This window comes from Podarcis tiliguerta (assembly GCF_965153285.1).
Source record: "Podarcis tiliguerta genome assembly, chromosome: 14".
Classification (NCBI taxonomy): Eukaryota; Metazoa; Chordata; class Lepidosauria; order Squamata; family Lacertidae; genus Podarcis; species Podarcis tiliguerta.
Window position 1 is genome coordinate 6309067 of NC_139547.1, and position 14100 is coordinate 6323166.

General features: G+C 49.5%; 1 protein-coding gene across 2 annotated transcripts in view; it reads right to left on the reverse strand.

Annotated features, from left to right (window-relative positions):
- Positions 1 to 14100, reverse strand: part of UNC13C (unc-13 homolog C) — a 133179-nt gene that overhangs the window by 40042 nt on the left and 79037 nt on the right. For both annotated transcript variants that reach the window (XM_083412926.1, XM_083412925.1), the window contains exons 13-18: positions 12884 to 13034; positions 9611 to 9679; positions 6711 to 6800; positions 5928 to 6056; positions 2145 to 2278; positions 232 to 317 (exon numbers count right to left, since the gene is read on the reverse strand). In XM_083412926.1, coding sequence (XP_083269052.1) covers positions 232 to 317; positions 2145 to 2278; positions 5928 to 6056; positions 6711 to 6800; positions 9611 to 9679; positions 12884 to 13034 — 659 coding nt within the window. The remainder of the gene's footprint in view (positions 1 to 231; positions 318 to 2144; positions 2279 to 5927; positions 6057 to 6710; positions 6801 to 9610; positions 9680 to 12883; positions 13035 to 14100) is intronic.

Genomic DNA, 14100 nt, shown 5'->3' on the forward strand with positions numbered 1-14100 from the left:
TTGCTCCTTTGTGGAGAACTCTAAAGACTCACCACTTTTATTACACTGGCAAATGCTTCTGGGGATCAAGATGTTTTGACCAGCCCGTTCTCCACACTGGTTAATACTAAATGCACCATTTTCTTTGCTGGGTCATTCCATCCCGCGAACACCCCACACCCCCGCAATCCCACCTGCTGCTCCACATAGAAACAGCCCCCTGCTCTGCTAGGGAGCATCTACACCCCCTACCTTCCAAGGCGTATTTCATGTCCTGCGCAAAAAGAGTCCACATGATCTCTGAACTGACTTTGCCCATGTTCAGCTCTTGAGGGAACCTGGAAGAAACCAACCAGAGGGGCGTCGTCAGTTCTCCTGCTGGCAAGGGTCGCATGAGCCATGGTGGCACTCTTCAGCCCTAAACACCCCTCAAAGGGAAAGGGTTGGAACATAGTGGTGTTCCCCCCCCCCCCGGCTTGCACTGTCCCTCAGATTTCCCCATGGCAATCGCTGAACATGGGAAAGGGTCATGGGAGTGGGGAGGGTAGGGAGAGGCAGCTGCTTCCCCTAAATCTATAAAATTAAATAAAAATATATATCTAACTGAGGTTCTGCCCCCCCCAACAAGAGGCCTGCCCCCATTAAGAAAAGGCTTGCCCCCCCAACAAAAAATCTGGCTACATCCATGGGGAGGGGTCATTCCTCTGGGCAAACCAGCCCTGTACGTGGGGAAAATTTAACAACTGAGAGGGCTGCCTTCCTCTCAGTTGTTAAATTAAGTAAGAGGACCCGTCCACTTTCACTTTGTGTTTACAGAACTATCCCTTCCATGGATGAGATGGAGGGAGGCTCTATGACGTTCCTCTGAACCTCTGGGCCCATAAAGGCTCACTGGACTGGGATGGCAGGTCTGGAACTGTTGGAACTGTGGGCGGGCAACAGTCCGTACATTATTCATTTGGAGGTTGCATGGAGGAGCGTGTCCTCTTCTGGGGAGGGCTCCTATTGAAATAGAGCTCAGGGAGAAGCTGGAGGGGCAGCAGTGGTGCTGGTGGGGCTGGTGCCCCCCAAGGAAAGCAGGAACAGCTTTAAGCCAGAAGGAAGCTCAATTCTGGCAACCAGAACTGTTAGGAAAGGGTCCTGAGTGAGCTCCAGCAGGGTGCTGGGGTCAGGCCTAGCTCATCAGCAGCCCCTCAGCCTTGCCCAAAGGTGCTCAGCTCCTGATTTTGCAAGGCTTGTCAGGGCAATGCCAGCTCCAATGGGGTGGGCAAGAATGAGCTCTTAATGCATTTTCCATAGCTCACTGCTAGATAAGCTTTTCCGGATTATTTTGCTTTCAGGAGTGCTGTGCAAATTTGGCATTTTAAAAATATCCTCTTTATTTGTTTACCTTAATTCCCAGGGACTGGGGAGTGCAAAGGTGGGGAAGATCGCCAGCCAGGGCAGGGCTGCCCTCGCACTGACTCCCGGAAGGAAATCAGCATAAGGGAGGGTGGGTTTGTCAGCAGGTGGTACCAGGCTAGCTCTTGATCTGGGGCCACCTGACTTTAACAGTGGTGGCTGCTGTGGCTACTCCACACAGTGGCCACTCCTGGGTTGTGGGTTGCCTACCTGCAACCACAATTCCTGTGGCTGGTTTACTGACCTAGTAGCACAAATTTCCTTCCTTAATGACCATTTGTAGTGGGGTGGTGGTTTTTTGGATGGGGGAAGCATTCAGCAAAGTAGGGTCTCTGGCACAGAAAGTCAAGCATCCTAAGGTCTACAGATGTGAACAAAACATTTAAAAAGAAGAAGAGTTTGGATTTGATATCCCGCCTTTCACTCCCCTTAAGGAGTCTCAAAGCAGCTAACAATCTCCTTTCCCTTCCTTCCCCACAACAAACACTCTGTGAGGTGAGTGGGGCTGAGAGACTTCAAAGAAGTGTGACTGGCCCAAGGTCACCCAGCAGCTGCAGGTGGAGGAACGGGGAATCGAACCCGGTTCACCAGATTACGAGTCCACCGCTCTTAACCACTACACCACACTGGCTCCCCAAAAGGAGCCAAAAATGCTATAGCGGAAAGACAACATTTCTTCCGCTGATTATTCCTAGCAGTGTTCTACGGGTGACCTCACAGCAGGCCTTGTGAAATGTCTGTCTACCCCCCCCCCGCCTTCTTACTGGTTCAAGACAGGAGTGTAGGCCATCTTGTCTTCATCAATGATGGTAACCATGAGGGTAATGAGCTGCGTCCAAAAATCCAGATTCTGAGTAGTTGGACCTTGTTCCTCCCGAGGAATATCTTGCTTTTTACCCTGTTACCGGGAAAAGGAAAGGAGAAAGAGTCCATTCTATTTTTCTATTAACACTGTCTTCCCCCCCTTTTGCTAAAAGCAGGATGCAGAAAAGCCCTGCAAAACAGGCTTTCCCAGGATTGCTGGAAGTGCCTGCCTCTTTGCATCTGCTCAACAAAAGGCCTCCTCTGGGAAGGCATGAGAGCCCAGGCTGAGCACCGCACTGCCCTCCTTGGCCACACGCACACCCACCCTGACCGCCTGCGGTGCCAATGGTTGGTCTGAGCAGTGCCTCTCCCAATTATGCTCTGCAAAGCAACTCCTCAGACATCCCTCTCTCTAGGCACAGCTCTCCCTTAGAAGACGCAAGTGCAAGCCAAGCAGCTGGTTGGAAGTCAAAGCTGATCCCAGTGATGGCTGCAGCTCTGCTGGAGGTGCAAGGAGCTGTTCAGCCAGGAAACTGCTGAGGCCAGGAGCTTATGGCACAGCTGGGCCACTGCTGCCTCCTCCAGGCAGTGATGGTGGGTGTTAGTTACTGGTTTCCCCGGGGAACCAGCACTGCCATTAAGGGGCTATTAATCGCCAAGGCCTCAGCCGCACTGAACAGGAAGCATTAAAATGGACTGGGCCAGGCAAGCAGATGCTTTTGATTAAAAACGATAGATGCCCTTGAAGGCTGCCTTTGGCAGCAGAACAAAAAAGGAAAACACCACAAATCAGAGCAAGAAAAGGACAGGACAGCGCAATAACAACATCCCTGGAAAAAGCTGATGAGCAAAGGAGGAAATTCCAGAGTCAAACATTCGTCCTGTGATTTTATCTCTGTGCTGTTGTTTTAAACTGTTTTTACAAAAATTAAATTTTTAAGTAAATTAAAAAATTATATCTATTTTTAAAAGTTGTTATGGAAATGCAATTTACATGCTATTGTTTCATACGCGTTATTATATTGTAAATCACTTCAGGGGTGCCTCATGAAAAGCGGTTGAACCACTGAGAGCGCAATCACATGGGCTGTTATTTCAATACAGTTGCATTGATTGTTTTCCTTTATACTGTGAGCCATTTTGGGTGTTCCCTGGAAAAAGGAAAGCAGGCTGTGGACCTGAAACCCAGTGCTGCTCCTCTCCAGACCTCCTCCAGCTGCCTGGAATCCAGCTTCTTTGTCTGGCAAAGGTTGCAGCCACTCAGCACTTACGTTAAAACCAGCAAAAGGAAACTGAAGGGCAAGTCAGCTGAAAAGAGATGGGGAAGCCCTGAGACCCTGTGGAGTCTCTGGATACAGACTCTTTCATGCTGCCCTGATTGTTTTCAGAAGGAACAGTTCTGCCAGGATTTCTGGTGCTGCAGAAAGACCTCCCAATGTTGTTGTTGTTGTTGTTGTTGTTGTTGTTGTTGTTGCTGTTGCTGCTGCTGCCGCTGCTACCTTTGCTCTTGGGGAACTTTAGCAGGTCACACACTTCCCTTATTTCACACACATGGGCCTCGTTTGCATCTTACCTGTGAGTAATGCTGATTCTAATTGCTCCAGATGTACCCAAAGTTAGACATGAAAGGCACTGCTCAAAGCAAGCTATTTGTCTGAGCTCTTGGGTGTACTTTTTTTCATGCCAAACAAGGATCAGCCTCCAAAATATTGCCTTTGTTTTAACATCCACAAAGAGCCACACAGCCTGAGCTGCTTGGATCCTTGTAAACACGAGTTGATGGCGAAGGTGACTGTGGAATGTGTCCGAATGTCATTCAGAGATTAGCTGGGAGAAAAATGATGGCTATAAAGGCAGGCAGAGGCAACTCATAGGTGATAAGGGCTATCATTGTTTTGCATCAATGACTGAATTCTTGCTATGCGTCAGAAGCAGCCGGTTGTAATGACAGTTCTGAGCACCAGGCCCCTTCAGGTTCATCCAAGAGGTAACCGAACCACACGCCTTGCGCTTGTCAAGAGGTAACTGTTGCCAGGAAGGAAGGAAGAAACAAGCGCTGGCTTCTTTTACTGGTTAGGTGAGAGACAAGCCAATCCCTGGGCAAGGCCATTAAAAAAAGGATTCCAATTGCAGACCTCAGCCAAAGAGCAACCTTCACGATTTCTTCTTCCATAAAGGCAAGGGACACTTTTACTGTTACAATGCTCATTTAATTGATCACATCTTGGTTGATGGCAATTTGGCTGCCTGTCTCTTTATTGCCCTCTATTATCCCTCCCTTTAGAAGGGTGAGAGGAAGGAATATGGCCAATCTCCACTTTTATTGCAGTGATTTCATTGCAAGCCAGGTTGGGATGAGGCAGATCGTAGCTTGCTGGAACCAGCAGTGAGAGTGAGAGAGAGGCAGCTTCACCAGCCTTGAGGTCTGACTGGAGCAGCGGGAGGGTGGGATGCCCCCACAAACAGAGCATGGAGGTGAGGGTCCTCCACTAAAGGACTGGTATTCCTATTGTGCAGAGTCTATTGTGGTTCATGACGCCTCAAGACCCTTTCATTTCAGAGGCCACCGGCATATGGGAGGGAGAGGATTGTGGTTCAACCCTGCGGCATTCCCAGTTCCATGATATCAGCAGTAGGTATCAATCTGAAAGGCTGGTGGTCAGCAGCAAATCCCAGCAGCCACCCATACTGGCTCATAGGAAGCCTACTTGGTGCTACTGCCCATCATCTGGGACCCAAACATCTACAGAACCACCCTCATTCCTGCTCCGCAGAGAGTGAGTTCCTCCATTAAGCTATGGCATTGAGGAGGCCCATCTCCAGGCATCCCTAGGAACCTTGAGAATTTAGGTGGATGAGGTTCCCTTTCCCCCAGTACGTTTCTGAGCCCAATTCAAAGTGTTGGTGCTGACTTTTAAAGCCCTAAACAGCCTTGGATCTGTATACCTGAAGGAGTCTCTCCGCCCCTATGGTTCAGCCTGGACCCTGAGGTCCAGCTCCAGCTTCTGGCGGTTCCCTCACTGTGAGGTTACAGGGAATCAGGCAGAGGGCCTTCTCAGCAGTGGTGCCCTTCCTGTGGAATGCCCTCCCATCAGGTGTCAAGGAGATTAAGAACTACATAACTTTTAGAAGACATATGAAGATAGCCCTGCATTGGGAAGCTTTTAACGTTTGATGTTTGACTATGTTTTTATATGTGCTGTAAGCTGCCCAGAGTGGCTGGGGAAACCCAGCCAGAAGGGCAAGGTATAAATAATAAAATTATTATTATTATTAATGCCATTGGCCAGGCCTGGTTTTATCACCCCCTCCCTCCCTCCCTCCCTCCCTCCCTCCCTCCCTCCCTCCCTCCCTTTCTTTCTTTCTTTCTTTCTTTCTTTCTTTCTTTCTCCTCTCTTGCAGTAGTTTGTGCTCAGGGCTTGCAGGCCAAGGATGAAATTGGCTCCAGCGATCTGTACATCATGGTGCAAGTGGGCATAGACCAAACCCAGCCAGATTATTGGTGGGGTGTAAATAATTTGTGGTGCAGCTCAAAGGATGAACTCCCTCCTTAGACATGCCTGCTTGGGGCCTCTTTTGCTATATTTTAAGAGCCCAGTGCTGGACTTGGGACCCTGGCTAATGCCCTCGCTTGCCACCCTCTGGAAAGGGCCTTCAAAGCAGGGCTGGGCAGGAGCTCTGCTAACAGGGCTTTCCAGCAATGCCAGATGATTGCAGGGGCTGCAAAGGGATCCAAAGCTTACCTGGTCCATTAGCTGAGAGTAAAGCTCGTAGCAGTTGTCAAAAATGTATTTGTACGTGGAATCCAAGCAGGCTCGGACGCAGTCCTTCACAACCGCACTGGCTCGGGGCGGACTCTGCAGTTCCAGGACCTGAGGAGCATCACACAGAATCCATTGGCCAGAGTACAAGCAGCAGCTGGCTTCAAAGTCTGCAGAGCTGGCTCCTGCCAAATTACTGGGCCAACTCTTACCAGGTGTGCAGGCAGTATTTTGAACCTCAAAACCCCAGAATCTCTCAGCAATGATAACTGAAGGACGCTATTTGTCAATTTCCAAGGTGATTGGGGGGGGGCACACCAGGGGAATTTGTTTTCATTAGAAGAGAGGGGGTTTAGAGGCAGCCCCCCTCCCTGCGCAAGGCCCAGAGTGGTTTGGGGGGGCAAGACGGTGGACTCAGAGGAACCTTAGGGAGTGAGAACATTCTAAATATCGATGTCCCCCTGTTTTACAGTTTATGATTTCTGGTCAAACGAGAAAACAGCATCTTACTCATATTAAATTTCGTCATTTTACTATATGTGGGAAACATTCAAACCAGCTCTTTTGAGTCACTCCCTCCCCTGGCCTGATTCACAGTTGGGAGATTCTGTGGAGGATTTTGAAGTCATCAAGCAACCCCCCCCCTCCCCAAGGGAAACACGCCCCCCCCCCCAGCTGCCACCGCAAAGCTCTGAGAGATTGATCCTGGTGGTCTCGAGGAGCACATTATGGTAAATAAATGTCTAGAACAAGAGCTGGAATTACCTTCATGCGGAAAAATGTAATGCTTGTTAGCAGATCCACGGTTGATTTCAGGTCTTGAAGCCTCTCAGGGCTGGTGGCAGGGAAATTATCCTGGCACGCAAACAGAACAGAAAATGTAGAGAACAAAACCGTCGGGGTTTTGACAGCCAGCAAGTCAACAGAGCCAGGCTCCGGGTGTCCCTGGAGTCAACACCCCGCTCTGGCAGCAAGCAGGCATGGAGCCAGCAGGATGAGAAATGGTGGAAAGCATCGCTCTTGCAATGGCTTCGCTGGGAGAAGAAGCTGGATTTGTGCTTCAGGGCACATCAGAGATGGCCAAGGGAGGGTTTCCTCTCAGCTCCCTGTTGGGCTTTGGCAGAGAAATAGCACCCAAGCCGGCAAGTGGGGAGAACCTTTCTCCTCCTCTGGGAAGGGTGGGAAAATGTCTTTGCACCACCAGCTCTTTCCTGCTGGGATGAGCAGCAGCTGGTGAAACAGGGAAGGGCACTTTGCCTCAAGCACCATGTGCAAGATGCACAGCCTCCCTCTCAGGCCTTGAAAAGTCACCACCCTCTTGTAAATGCATACAAGATGTGCCATTTAAACCCTCCCTATTATTCTTAAGCTTTGCCAGCAGGGCTTGGATGTGGCTTGGGAGTTCCTTGCTCCAATGCACATTATTTTGCCACCTCCGTGCTGTGACTTTTCTGCGAGAACCATTGCAAGGGAGAAGGCAAAATCTTCCCGCTCTCTCCTCTCCACAAAGCTCATCTTGCTTTTTTGTGCCAAAGAAAACCACACCACAATTTTGGAAGGGAAGCCGAGAGACATTTGTCTTGTCCCTGTCAGTGCTCAGGTGCCCAAGAGAGTGCTTTAAAATCACTAAACAGCAGATAGGAACAACCCACCTATGACCATCCTGGAGAGATTCGATAGTCTGTGGCCCCCCATTCAGCCCATCTCTCCAGCACAGACTGAATTAAACTCAAGGTCTTCTCCAGATTATCAGTACGGCATGGTTGCATCTCACACATTTAACTTGAGTGATTTCAAATATACTGTATATGGTTGAAGGAAGGCTGGTTGAAATTCCTTAAGTTAAATGGAAGCAAGGCAGATAACTTAAAAGCTCTTTTTGCACTGGGTTTTCCTAGCACGAAAAGAGTTGTGAAGCTCTCTGCCTTTCTTTTCGGGTGCTGGTTTTGGGATGCTCTCACGAGCAGTGCTTTTTTCCTGGGGGAGACACAGGGGTACGCATACCCCTAAACAGTTTGTGAATTTTTGTACTTTTGTCCATTTACTGTCTTTATTTCCCCCCGATTTGATCTATAAAATGGTGATTATTCTTGAGTCAAAATAAGAGTGCCCCTAAACGTTTTTTTTTAAAGGAAAAACACGCTGCTCACAAGATTTTGCAAGGCTTCTCTGAATTCCCACAAGATCTCATGCAAGCATCCCTAGCCTTCCGGAGACAGCACACTGAGCAGGTTTTGCCCTGCAAGCAAGGCAGAAAGCTTAAAAGCTCTTTTAGTGCCGGGAACACTGAGTGCAAAAAGAGCTTTTAGGCTAGGGATGCCTGGGCGCGGCAGTTTGAGTATATGCCTTTTTCCATATATGCAGAACCCTTGGAACTGAACCTCCATATAAGATACTGTACTTTGCGGGATTCACCTTTCCTCCATATGACCTGCCTACTGACCATTCATCCTAATTTGCCGGGCACAAAGCTTACCTGGGGGTTAGACGAAGCCTAGTCTTTACTGAGCTTTCTTCTGATATGCTTGTGGGGGAGCTTATGCCTCTGCTCCCCCATCTTTTGTTCATCCCAAGCTTTTCAGTGCTTGCCCTCTCCTAACCACAAAAGTCTACTTACTCATTTTTTAATGGATAAGTTACGTGAAGGTGACAGAGTGCTCTAATTGCACAGGCCTACATTTCCTTTCCTGTGCCTAAAGCTGTCCCACAAAGTAGCGACATGACCTGGAGCAGCATTCGAAATTTGCCAGTCATCAGGAACATTTTGCACCTGGCTAATTGGCCACTGGCGACCAAGTCAAGATGCCCGGGTGCCAGGATGGCGCCTGACAACTCCACCATCTGGAGGCGCATGCCTGGAGATTCTTGGGTCTGGACTGTTTTCACACATCAGCAACACATCCTGTAGTATTCCACCCATTATGTTTTATCTGCACAACCAAAATGAATTTCAGAAACCAAAAAGTCGTACTGAAAAATATGACTTTTGAGCTGGAGAGCCAGTGTGGTGTAGTGGTTAAGAGCAGTAGACTCGTAATCTGGGGAACCGGGTTCGCGTCTCTGCTCCTCCACATGCAGCTGCTGGGTGACCTTGGGCTAGTCACACTTCTCCGAAGTCTCTCAGCCCCACTCACCTCACAGAGTGTTTGTTGTGGGGGAGGAAGGGAAAGGAGAATGTTAGCCGCTTTGAGACTCCTTCGGGTAGTGATAAAGCGGGATATCAAATCCAAACTCTTCTTCTTCTTCTGTCTGGCCCCAAAAGGCAACTAGGCATTCTGTTTTGGTGCCTGTAACCCTGGTTTAAGCAGCCATTTGAGAAACTATCTGAATTTCTAACACTGGGCCCTGGAGGCACCATCCATCACAGGCCAGAAATTTAGTTGTACACAATTGGTTGCATCCCTGGTACGACAAATCTATTTAAAAACAGCAGCATACTTTTTGCAATTTGAAAAATGGTGGAGAAATGCATTAAAAGGTGCGCTGACAGGTCAATAGGAAAGTGCTAGCAAATGAGAACAAATGCTCAGGAAAGGCCACACATCACACAGAAATCCTCCGAAGCTTTTTGCAAGCAAATCAGGACGAATGTGCTCTAAACAGGTTATCAGGAGAAGCCCCACGTCAGGCAAAAGCGGTGGGCGAAAGGGAGTTGCTGTACCTACCCTATATTTGGAGAGGTCAATCCTCAACGAATTGTGCAGCTGATCCAGCAGTTTAATGAACTTTTCTCTCTGCGTGGGAAAACAACAGCACAGAGAGTTGCAGGTAAGACAGTGACTTGGTCACAACTACAGCACTCTTGAGTGCAAAAAGATGGCTGCCTCCTCCGCCCTTCTGGCTCCTGCTGAAGAGGTTGCAAAAGCTAGAAGCAGCAAGGAGGTTCTTCAGGCATCCTCCAGAAAAGCCCAAGGAGCTGGGGGCCGGAGCACTTGTCAGGGCAGTGCCACCTCTCCACAAAGCAAGGACTCCTGGGACTTTGCTGCGGCTGCTGCATGGAATTGTAGAATTGCAGAGTTGGAAGGGTCCCCGATGATCCTCTAGTCCACCCCTGAAGCCACAACTGCTCCCTTCAGAATAATTTTAATTTGCAGGGGGCATAGCTCAGTGATTAAGCACCTGCTTTGCATAAAAAGGTCTTGGGTTTGATCCCTGGCAGCATTTTTCAGCCCAACTGACCACACAGATTGTCATGAGGATAAAATCAGAAAGAACCAGGAGTGCTGCCTAGAGCTCACTGCAATAAAGACTGGATATAAATGTAATGATAGCAGTGGCGTAGCGTGGGTTGTCAGCACCCGGGGCAAGGCAAGTAATTTGCGTCCCCTAATCCGGGGCAAGGCAAGTAATTTGTGCCCCCTCCGCTGCACTGTCCCTCCCCCAGATAGTCCCTCGCTCTCTCTCCGCACCGCACGCCTCGCACCCTCCCCTCCACAGTGGGCAGCGACCCGGTGGCTCGGATCAGATTCGCACAGCCAGCACTGCAGTGAGAAAGAGTGAGTGAGCCAGGTGGGGGCAGAGAGCTGCGAGTGCAAGCACGCCCCCCCCCCCCGATGTTGCGCCCGGTGCGGCCGGCCCCCCCTGCACCCCCCACGCTACGCCACTGAATGATAGTAATAATAATATTAATGTTGATGTCACCAATATATTTTTTTAAGAGTACCAGAATTGATGTGTGAACATTGATTGTATAACTAAATAAAAGCCAATGCAATATTTCCCCCCCGTCCCCAGCTATTTTTAGGTTTTCCTGATCCACAGGATATTTGGAAGAGTTTGCTTTTAGGAAAAGAAGACGAGCCAAACGCTGTCCCTGAACTCAGGGCTCCATTCCCTGCTGATGGCCTGGCTTGATATCCATCTGTTGAACGCCAAATTGGATTGGCATTTGCGTCAAAGGCAAATTAGCATTAACTTCGGAGAGAGGACTTTAGCTTGCGGAGATTAAGATAAACATGTTCCGAACAAGAGGGAACGGGAGTTAGGAACAGGGGACTGGGCCACTGGGGTGGCGGGTGAGACTTTTGTTTCCAAAAGCTACAATGAACCTCCCAGGCGGCCGTGAAATCACGCGAAATCAAAGGTGGCAGAAAGGCTTTCTACAGGTTCCCAATCAGTTTGCGATAAGCCTGCTAACCCTGCTGAACTGAGTTATGACAGAGAATTTGTCTGGGTGTGCTGGGGGTGAGGGAGAGACACTCTACTTTCTGGCTTTTTTGGGGGGGGGGGATGGGGGATGTCCTTTCCTTAGCCTTGTCACTCTTTGTTCCTGGCAGCTGAGCACTGAAGTCTCTTCTCTTGTTATTGAAAGTAACGCTTTATTCACATTGAGATCATTGTAGGTGAAACATAAAGAAGACTGTGGAGGTTTTATTTTGGATTGAGGTCACACCCCTCATTCCCCCCCTGCCCCCAGCCAACAGGAGTGCTGGGAGGGGCTCAGACATAACACCGGTCTTGAAAGACCTACATTGGCTCCCAGTACGTTTCCGAGCACAATTCCAAGTGTTGGTGCAGACCTTTAAAGCCCTAAACGGCCTCGGCCCAGTATGCCTGAAGGAGCGTCTCCACCCCCATCGTTCTGCCCGGACACTGAGGTCCAGCTCCGAGAGCCTTTTGGCAGTTCCCTCGCCACGAGATGCCTAGTTACAGGGAACCAGGCAGAGGGCCTTCTCGGTAGTGGTGGAACGTCCTCCCACCAGATGTCAAAGAGAAAAACAACTACCAGACTTTTAGAAGACATCTGAAGGCAGCCCTGTTTAGGGAAGCTTTTAATGTTTAATAGATTATTGTATTTTAATATTCTGTTGGAAGCTACACAGAGTGGCTGGGGAAACCCAGCCAGGTGGGCGGGGTATAAATAATAAATAAATTATCATCATCATCATCAGACCCTTTTCAGTCTTTTAAAAACATATCTCTTGTTTTCCGCAGCTGGTTTCTTAGCCAGAGAAATTCTGGGTGGCCATCCCCAAAGGCTCCTCCACCAACATGCTGGGTTCTTGGTCTAGTCTGCACAATTCTTCTTTTTACTAGAATGAGCTCCCTAGGGTTGTGCGGAGCTGCGCGAAGCCCTGGAGCTGCATGAAGCCCTGGAGCGCAGGCAGCTCTGCGCAACCCTCCGGAGCCCGGCGCGAAGCCGCGCTGGGTTCCCTAGGGTTGCGCGGAGCTGCGTGAAGCCCTGGAGTGCAGACAGCTCTGCGCAACCCTCCGGAGCCCCGCGCGAACCCGCGCCGGTCTCCCGAAGGTTGCGCAGAGCTTCCTGAAGCCTGGAGAGCGAGAGGGGTCAGTACGCACCAACTCCTCTCGCTCTCCAGGCTTCAGCGAAAGCCTGCATTCGCCCCATAGGACGCACACACATATTTCCCCTTCATTTTTGGAGGGGAAAAAGTGTGTCCTATAGGGCGAAAAATACGGTAACTTGGGGTGTGTGTGTCTTGAGCAACAAGACTAATTTAGAGCATAACAAAAATCCACATCACAGCAAGGCATAATACCCATAAAAGGTGTTCACGTGACATCTTCAATCCAGCCAGATCAAATTTCATTGCAGTTCCTTGTCTTATTTCTTCTCTTTTAAGCTACCCGTTCATTTATTGGGGTTCTTTTTTTTTGTCTGGTTCCAGCCCTCAGTTGGCTCCTGAAGCAGCAGCCACAGTTTTCGGTTACAAATGTTAGAAAGAGAAGGGAGTGGGGAGCTCCTGGGCAAAGATGAGAACCATCAGACTTACACTGGGGACTCACAAATCAAACAAGAAAAACAATACAGCTCCACCCTTGGAGATCAAATTGCAAAGATGCACTTCAATGTGACACAGAAATATAAGCCAGAGTCTTGGTGGTCTTGATGCCTCAGGGACTGCGGGTGAAGGAGCGTTTCCCCCGAGGGAACCTGGACTGAAAACAAACAAGGAGAAGCAGAAGACAGCAGCACCTACCCCAAAGTTGGTGGCAGCAAATCGGTCCGAGGCAGAGACGTTGGTTGTGGCCGTGGTGTGAGCGTAGAAGGCATTAATGTTGGCCAGCAGAGTGCTCATGACTGCCGGGACACCGGGACACATGTACTTGGAAGACAGGCAGGAAAAATGCCTAGGAGGGAGAGCAGACAGGCAGGCTGAAGCTCTGCTAGTGAGATGGGGGCCCCCAGCTGCAGAACAGGGGATCCACCATGCCCAGAACAGTGTGAAATGAAGACAGTCTTTGAAACCACAGAACTGAACTCAGAGAGATTTGGAATGACCCTTCGCGGCTTGCATGTCAAAACCCAACTTCTCCTGGAAGATGCTGGATGGGCAGAGATGGGGCAGTGGCAGAGCCTTCTTCCCCTTTTGATTTTTGGCCATGCCCTCTCCAACTGTTTGTTTTCATGCCAATAGCAGCTTCGCGCAGGGTGTGTGTGTGTGTGTGTGTGTGTGTGCTTATAGGATTGCCACTTTTGTTCTGGTAAAATACAGGGCAGGACAATGGCGGGCAGGGGGGTATTGGGGGGGCGGTTTCCTTTTCTACTTGGTGCTGAAATGATTTCAAAGCAATCCTTTACATTCCATAGCAGTTAAACCATAAAGGCCCTCTCACTCTCTCATACACACACACACACACACACAGAGAGAGAGAGAGAGAGAGAGAGAGAGAGAGAGAGAGAGAGAGGAATTTGTAAATCTGCCTGTGCTTTCCTACCCAGAGTTGAAATACATAACCTTTCACCAGTGGCATATCGTGGGTTGCCAGCTCCTGGGGCAGAGGTGGATGGGTGGGAGGGAAATGGATGCAGTACACACACACATTCAACTGCCTAATGGCATTCGCGTCACCCAGGAGATAAGAAAAAAAGAGATGTTCCATTGTCTGGAGAAGCCACTTCCTGGTTTGCATGGAGTAGTCGTTTTCAGCAACAGAAGTGCGCAGCTGTATTGAGTCAGCACCAGGTATTGAAATTTTACACCTTCTAGGGAGCTACTTTCCCCCCACCCTCCTCTCTCAAATACCATGTAGGTAAGTATGTTCAGAACTGGGCCTTCTGGACTACACTGGCACAAACCACTTGTCTATAGAGCCTGGAACCTGTTGCTCTCTGAGGGACCGGGCCTGGCGCTCCCAGGCTGCAGCTCTGTGGATGACCACCTTAACCCAGCTGAAGCTGCAGGGAACTGGAAAA